The sequence below is a fragment of the Cryptomeria japonica genome, chromosome 11 (assembly GCF_030272615.1).
Source record: "Cryptomeria japonica chromosome 11, Sugi_1.0, whole genome shotgun sequence".
NCBI lineage: Eukaryota > Viridiplantae > Streptophyta > Pinopsida > Cupressales > Cupressaceae > Cryptomeria > Cryptomeria japonica.
In genome coordinates this window covers 491,746,395-491,754,998 of record NC_081415.1, presented here as the reverse complement: position 1 = coordinate 491,754,998, position 8,604 = coordinate 491,746,395, and the positions used below count along the sequence as shown (strand labels likewise).

The following is an 8,604-nucleotide window of genomic DNA, read 5'->3' as shown; positions in this document are numbered from 1 at the left end:
ATAAAATCTAGCAAGCTGCGCAGAGGAAGAGGGCAATCTTTCAACTCCAACTGAGCACATCTTATTTCTGTTAATTTGTAGGAAGGCTCTTCTAGTCTTGCAGCGGCACAGAAATTCTTAGTCCTTACATTACCTATCTTGAATGCAATCTTGTTCAGTGTAGGTTTTTGGGTTCTACTGATCTCTTGAGCGCCAGACCAGTAAAGTGTTTCTTTAAGATCATGTTCCATGACTAAATGATAAAAACTTTTATAGATGTTCATACCTTCTCAACAAATCCATTTTGCGTATATCCTGCAATCATGGCATTCCATGAAACCACGTTTATTTTAGGCATTCGGTCAAAATCGTTCATGCACCTTGCCTATGCTTCCACATTTTGCATACATGTTTATCAGAGCGTTTCTAACTATGACATCTGAGAAAATTCCTCTATCCTTTATGCTTCTATGGATACCTATACCCTATTCCAAAGCTTCAATTTCAGCACAGGCTGGAAGTAGGCTGGAAAATGTAAACTGATCCGGTTGGAAACCTGTTTGTTGCATATGGTGACACAGTGCGACTGCCTCCTGAAGACGCCCATGCCTTCCGTTTGCTGGCGGAAGTTGCGGACTTTAGCTTTACACCTGCGAATCGCGTTTGTTTGAAAGTTTCCAAGTCCTTTGAACAAATGTGCATATCCTGCAATAATAGCAGTCAATGAGACCGAATTTCTTTGATCAAACAGTTCACACAGCCTGTCAATGCATCCACATATTTGCATACATGTTTACCAGAGCATTTGCGACTATAAAAAATCTGACAATAATCGCTTCAACAAATGTCCATATCCTATCCCAAAGCTCCCATTTTCGCAGAAGCTGGGAGTACATGCACAAATGAAAACTGTTTGGTCAGAAACCTGCTTATGGAGATGTTACGGACGGGAAAACGGTTCAAAAAATAAAGTGCGTGCGGAAGTAACGGCGAACGGAGTAACGGGAAGGGGAACAGCAAACGGGACAACTTGAGGGGCCCACCTAAGCAGTCAAAGCTTAGTGTGTACTGTTTAAGCCATCCCGTAATATACACACTGTGTACCATCAGTGACCGGCTAGTTTAAGGCACCAAATTATTAAGATTCTTATTATAATAACCAGAACTTATTGCCTATTATCTGCAAGAAAATATAAATGGCATTTAATATTATTAAAGAGCTCCGCAAAACGATTGAAATAAATTTCACAGAATCTTTGTTCATACCTTCGTGTATGAAATAAATTTCACAGAAAACAGGGGACAAATAGTAATCATGGCTTCTTGCTTCACAGATTGTTACACCATTTCTTGATTTATCCAGATTCACATAACTGTATTACCCAGATCAGCTATCTTGCACTTAAGATCAAGGGACGCCATTGAACTCTGCTCCTCAGAAAGGCTGTTGATACTGAGCTCTCCAATTCTCTGTGCAAGGTTTCCTTCACAGGCCCCAGACAAGATCTTTTTGTTGCTCCATATCCTTCTTTGTACAGCTCAGGCTTCGATGCCCAACTTCTCCTCTTCATCCTTTGCTGCAATCCCACAATCTTGAGCTACTAATTTCCCCTTCTGTTTCAATCCCATCTGCTGATTTCCTGTCTTGCAAATATTTGATCCAGAAGATGAGCTTGTAGCAATGGGGGATTTACCTTTGTTAGAAGACGGTATAAGTGGGACAGCAAGCTTCTTTGGATCTTTTTCGGGGTCAATGGTGGATGGCAAAAGAATGTTTTCCGGTTTGAGATCTGTGTGAAGAATTGAAAGTTTCCCATGCAAGAAGTCAAGTCCTCGCAAGATATGAAAACAGATTTCCTTTACCATGTGCATCCCCTTAAGAAGATAATTTCTTAATCATTATTATCATGCATTCTAAGGCAATGAACTTGTGTAATTAGCCATTCGATGGAGAAAGATACAATTTTACACTTAACATACATCCCAAGGTAACCATAATAATTGAAAGGTTTTAAATTTGAAAAATTAGGAATTTGGTATTTTCAAAAATTAATGAACCTTTTATATTTCTTCATGATCAAAATGCTAAAAACACCTTCTTTCTTTACATCTATATAACATCACTAAAATGTATTCATTTCATTTCGAAGGTAAATTTCCAAAAATTGATTTACCAAATTTGTTATACATTTGAAATAAAGTAAACTACAAACTAAGTTCTACTCATTTCTAAGAAATAGTTTTCTAATAAAAAATTCAAGCAAGTCTTTAACACAAGCAAAAAAATAATAATTATCATGAATCAAGGTGTCCATTTATACATAATAATCCTCCAAGAAATGATGTTTAGCAAGAAAGTTGCAAATCTTATATATCCTCAATGCAAGCATGAAATATCCACACAATTCCAATCCTAAAACTTCAACCAATCATTTTGCAATCTCCTAAGCAAGAAAGGGTTTCAAGTAGATTCACTTCTTTTTTTTTTCTTAAAATGAAAAACCTTCTTTAATGTTTTTTTATTCAAACTAGACTTTTACAAAGACATTTCAAAGATTAATTAAACCACAAGAACAATACCAAGAAGTGATACTTAGAAAGAAGTTTGAAAATCATTAATCCCCAAGACAAGCCAAGCAAAACAACAAAAAACCCTCCTTTCTTTTACCATTCAAATTGGATTTTTTCAAAGATACTTTTCATAAGATAACATAAAATATTTCCCTAAATTAGTTTTAAATAATATAATATGCTTGATTTTCCTTTCTAAAATTTTCAAGAGCATGATTTCTCCACCTCCCTTCCAAATGTGATTGATTTAGATATCTAGGTTTTAGTAGTTTCACACAAGAAACATAAATAAAAGCTGGAACAAGTATGACAGTAAAATAGAATAAAAAATATTTGATTGTCTCCAACTAACCCTCTTTCACTTATATGAAATCGTAGCATTAAAATTTGGAGATAACATATAAGGAAATTTTACTCTAAGAACATGACAATTTGGAGCTTTAAAAAAAACCATTGCATCAAAAGTTAAATGAAGTTCATTACATGCTTAGAAATATCATCTATGAAGACACCCAAGGCCATGAAGAGTTGATTAATGATGAAATCATGTTTTGAAAGTCACCATTTTGTCAATTCAATTCTACAAGTTATAAGACATATCAATGGATTATTTTATTTCCATAAAGCTACGATTTAATTCTGAAAGGCTCAATTTTTATTTGGAGAAAATCTTGGATCTATGTATAATTTCAAATAGTGAGCACACTAATTAACTGAAATTATATATATATATATATATATATATAGAGTTAAATGTTCATCCAATATGCCATCATAAAGAATCATTCTTAAAATGGTTGGCAAATCTTAGATATGAAATGTCTGTCATAAATAGAAATATAAGGATATGTAAACTTCTAATATGTTCATTCTATGAATGGACAATGACAAATTCAACAAAATAAAAATAGACTCAAATCAGTATTCTTAGAAATGATACCAAATGTCACAACTATTCATGATTATTCTATGCTTGCATTGCCATCTTAACTAAAGTAACCAGACAGTAGGAATCTTAAGGATAAAACATGCAATTCAAACAGGTGATATCAAAAGAATCAGAACTTACTGCATATAACATTGAAAAAAACATTTAATATTGAAAATCTCTGCACATGATTGAAGTTGCAATGTGGGGAAATGCTTCTACATTTAAATTCATATTTTCAGCAAAAGATTCAGAAAAACAGGGCAGAAATAGTAATTACGGTGATGAAGACCATACATCCATGGCAATATTTCAGCATCATTGTTGGCTTCTTGCTTCTACATTTAAATTCATATTTTCATCCACAGATTCTCATACTTAAATTCATATTTTCATCCACAGATTCTCATAAGTTGCTACACTAGTCCAAGAATCTTCTTGTATGACAGAAATTCACAAAAAAACATGGCAGAAATAGTAACAGGAAGCTTCAAACGTCCATGACAATATTTCAGCATTATTTCTTAGGCCGTTGTTGGCTTCTTGCTTCACAAATTCTTACAACATTTCATGATTTATCCACGTCACTTTGATACATTGGGCATTAAATAGCAACATTTTCTTTAGGTTTTCACATTCTTTCTAACTAAACTGCTGTCTTCTCTTGGGCATCACACCAAAGAGTTCCATCATTAAGCCTAGGTGATTTACAGCCCTGTCTTGACTGTTCAAAGGCAATGGATGCAACAGACCAAATATCTGCTGGAGAGAGAATGGAGATCACAGAAGACTCTCTGCATAATAGTCATTTAAGCCACAATGATTTAATTCATGCATGGTTAGTGATATATGTTCCATTTTCACTAGTAATATGAACTCTAAGCAAAAGTCCCCAACTAATAAGACCCTTTTACATAACATGCTGGGATTCAGAATCAGTATCAATTGCAATAGCAATCCAAAAAGTGGATTAAAGAGACTTTGGACTTCTTTCTTGGTGCCGATAAACAAGAATTGGCTATGTGAGAACCCCAGAACATGCAATCGAATGAAAATGGCATTTAATATTTAAGAGCTATGTGAAACGATTGAACTATACAGGGGAAGAAAATGCTTGTACAGTAATCCAAGAATCCGAGTTCAAGCTCTAGTTTCTCTTGTATGACAAAAATTTCATAGAGCATAGGAAACAAATTGTAGTTATGGTGATAAAGACCAATATAGTAATATGAGACTTCATACATCCAAGGGAATATTCAAATCAGTCCTCTTAGATATAAAGCCAAATGTTAACAACTATATATGCTTGCATCTACATCTTAACTGATGTATTCAGATAGACGAAATCTAAAGAAAATCGTAAGCATAAGACATGGCAATATTGAATAGAACCCATTAATTGATTTCTCTAATTGTCTGTAATGGGTTTCCTTCTTAATGCATAATACACCCAACTTCTCCTCTTCTTCATTTGGTGCACTCCCACAATCTTGAGCCACTAATTTGCGCTTCCCAAAATCATTTGATAGCAATTAATTAGACATCAAGAAATTCTGTTAACAATACATCCTATATCCTATCAAAATAAATAATCTCGGTTCAAGATTTCTACAGAATAGTAGATTATTGTCCATTAACATATTTTGCACAATGCACAACCAGAAAGTTATCTCATAGAATACGGTGATTGCAAGACACAACTGAATTATAAGGCATTGCAAAGAAAACTTTCAAGCAAGCAAGCAGAATTGGGAATTGTATAGCTAAATTCCATAAACTTGATTGCCTACCTCTCCACGACTGCCGCTTCAACGAGTCCTTCAATTGTCCCCTAAAGCAGACATGACTGTGCAGTGTGTATGAGATCAGCAAAAAATTTAAACAGACATTCTTTGTCATCTGGATCAGGGTTCTAGGCATGTGGCCCTCAAGATAACAAGGAGAAAACATAGTTATAGATTAGAATCTATAACCCTAAAAGTAATAGCAGAGGGTGATCCAGAGGACAAAGAGTGTGTGGTTAAATTTGCTCGCTGCCTATAGACAAGAGTTGGCTATGCAAGAACAAAGGTTTCCCGCCAATGCACTATATATATATACAGTTAATTGCATCAAATTTTACAGTTGTGGGTTTACAATAGTTTTCTTTTCTTTTTTTGTTAGCTTCCATTTACTCCATGATTTACGGTGAGATTACAGTTGCACCGCAATCAGAACAGGCGTTGCATGTTTTGCATTTAAGCTAACAACAGAGAACTACGAGTTAAACTCACTCCACCTCTTCTTTCCGTTCCAACAATTTATGCATGATATATGTTCATGCATAAATCAACCAAAGGTTAAAACATGCTTTTACAACCATATGTATTATCCTTTATATGGGTTTATCATGACATAAGAAGTTAAATGATTCACATATGATTCACATAGGCTTCAAGGAGGTTTTGTAGACATAAGAAGTTAAAACAATGGCTACATGATTCACATTACAAATTTTAATTATCAATTATTAGTAGATATAACTACAATCATGCTTAAAAAGTAAAATGATCTTAAAAAAATAAATCAATAATATAGAAACAAAATATAAAAAATTTAATTCAAGAAGTTGGGAAGGAAAATTAGACCATAAGGTGCAAATCTCCAAGAGGAAAAGATTGCAATATATATGAGCAAATACTTCATATTTGAGGATCTCTCATTTTTCTAGTTAAATTGCCCATATTTCTAATCCAACTTTCCCTAGATATTTTATAATCACCCAATTTACTTGTAAATTTAAAAAAAATCAAAATGGGTGACTAACCTAAATATTGGGGTCTATGGAGACTCAAAATTTGATGTTAAAGAGATAATGGTTTCCCATAAAGCATAATAACCCAAATGATATCTAGGACTATGTTTCAACTCCATGAAACATGAAGAATCACTTAAAATGAAAAAAAAAGGTGCATTGTAAAGCTAATGCCACTTAAAAAACTATTCTAATTCAATCCTTAACTAGTTCAAATATTTAGTTATGAATAAACAGTTTTAAATCTTGGATTTTAATGTGTTCAAACATTATATTTAAGGTTATAATATTTAAAAAATAATGATATGATCACTGTATCTTTCACCCATGCTCCATTTTTCCTTACGAAACAAGTAGGTCTTATTGTTTTTCTTCCTTCTTCATAGTTCCGTTGTGTTTCTTTGATCCTTTATTTTCTTTGTCATTTCTTTTCTATCAAACTTTGAGGTTTTTCATCTTCATATTATAATAAAACCATCCTTGACTCTTTGACACTTCCTTTCCCTCTCTATCTTGTACAATAAGTTAGTTATTTGATTTCATGTTAATTCATCCTACCATGATGGAAATACTTTCTCTAATTCTCTTATCACCAAAGGTTATAAGTGGTTGATGGATTACCCCATCAAATTATTGGGGTCCTCCATGATGGCATGCTTAGGGGAAATCCTCTAACACCTCAAATTCTAACATGAGATATGACCTATCATTATCTCACTACAACCATTTTATTGAGTTCTCTAACACCCATTAATGATGATTTTGTGCACAAGTTTAGGGTTTTTATCATTATTTTGGCTTGGTTTTTATTTTAATCTCCCTTTTGTCTTATCTCTCAAGAATCCTTTTCATCTTCCCTAAGTTCTAAAATCACTACCTTTTCTAAAGATTACAATATCTTTTAGAATTCTTTGTTGTGTGTGTTGTGCCTTAACGTTATGTTTCTTATTTTGGTTCATCACCATTCAAACCTTTCTTGTGTTTCTTTCCTTTGTGTTCTCTCCTCATGCCATTCCTAATAGGTTTTGAACATTTCCTTTAATTTTAATGGTATCACATTAGACATGTTTCCTTCCTTGTATTCAATTTTATATTTTCAACTTTGGGTTGCTTGCACGTCTCCATGGATTTTTTATTTTCAAATTTCATGTGATATTTTCCTCTTTTTAAAAAAGTAAAATTGTCTCATCATTTGCTTCCTTGATTTTCCTTCATTGGCCTATGTTGAATCTATTTTTATTTTAACAAATTGTTTGAGGTTGTTTATAACATCATCACTACACCTCATTCCTTTGTTGAGCTACTTAATTATTCCATGTACCATTTTTTTCAAGTGGTTGAGGTGCTCTCTGATTGCCTGTCATTGACATTTCAAAAGTTCTAACCCTTTTGGGTATAGCTAGTTAAGCTTCCTTTGTATGGACTATTGGGTTTATCATGTGACGGATGGTATCACTGATTCCCAATCCTCAATAACCCTTAGCTTTATGTTTTTATTAGTTTTTATGTTTTGAAACTTTCCTTGGTAGTTACCAAATTTGCATGGAATAGATGGTTTATTTGATGTGCAATCCTCAATGGTGCTTATAATTAAACATATCAATGATATTGCAACATCAATTATTTTTGTGATGACTAACCTTTTGAAACATATTAAATTTATACTTTAAATCCTAGTGCTTTAGATGTGGATTTCATGTTTTCTTTATGGCTTTAAGGCATTGGACATTGAGGTTCCCTTTTACTATCTTACCTTTCAGAGTAGCAAAAACCATATTCATGATGTTCCTTGGGTTCCATTTTCTATAACTTTTTTGTGTGATTAGGGTTCAATTCAATTGTTTACCTTTTCGTTATTGACCACCTGGTAATCCCTTTATCATAAAATTGATACTTTACACTATAACCTATATGAAGTATCAAGACATTGTGTATTATTATAATAGTATGTCTAATTAATATGAAATATGCAATATTATTAACATTCAATTGACATAAATACTATTCACCATAAATAAGATTCAGGTATCAAAACATTTTAATTTTTAATCCCTCTAAGTAACTGTAAGAGAAACATCCTAATTCTTTAAACCCCAAAAAAATAGATTTATGTTGGGCATTGAATCTAATTATTATCTGATACTTGGTATAAGATATGAGTGATTATTGAAACCCAATGAATGAAGTACTATTGAAATTATGGCTAACCATTAATGTTAAAGAATTATCGCATGCATTCTCCTCCTATATAAATTGTGTTATTCTCTTTGATTGTGATTTATATGTAGTTTGTGTATAATTATGCAAGGAGATCTAATAAAGATGAAGTATG

The 8,604-nt window shown here is 32.9% G+C and overlaps 1 protein-coding gene across 4 annotated transcripts; it reads right to left on the bottom strand.

Moving 5' to 3' along the window:
• Positions 1–1,231: 1,231 nt before the first annotated feature.
• LOC131859911 (uncharacterized) lies at positions 1,232–5,635 on the bottom strand. 4 transcript variants are annotated; one of them, XM_059214187.1, is made up of 2 exons: positions 5,269–5,635; positions 1,232–1,769 (listed from the first exon to the last, which is right to left on the bottom strand). In XM_059214187.1, the coding sequence occupies exons 1-2, from the start codon at positions 5,426–5,428 to the stop codon at positions 1,519–1,521; spliced, it is 411 nt and encodes a 136-aa protein (XP_059070170.1). In that variant the 5' UTR covers positions 5,429–5,635; the 3' UTR covers positions 1,232–1,518. The 4 variants fall into 4 exon arrangements, 1 of the variants encoding a protein (XP_059070170.1); XR_009359489.1 differs by lacking the exon at positions 1,232–1,769 and adding an exon at positions 3,863–4,272; XR_009359490.1 differs by lacking the exon at positions 1,232–1,769 and adding an exon at positions 3,863–4,202.
• Positions 5,636–8,604: the final 2,969 nt, after the last annotated feature.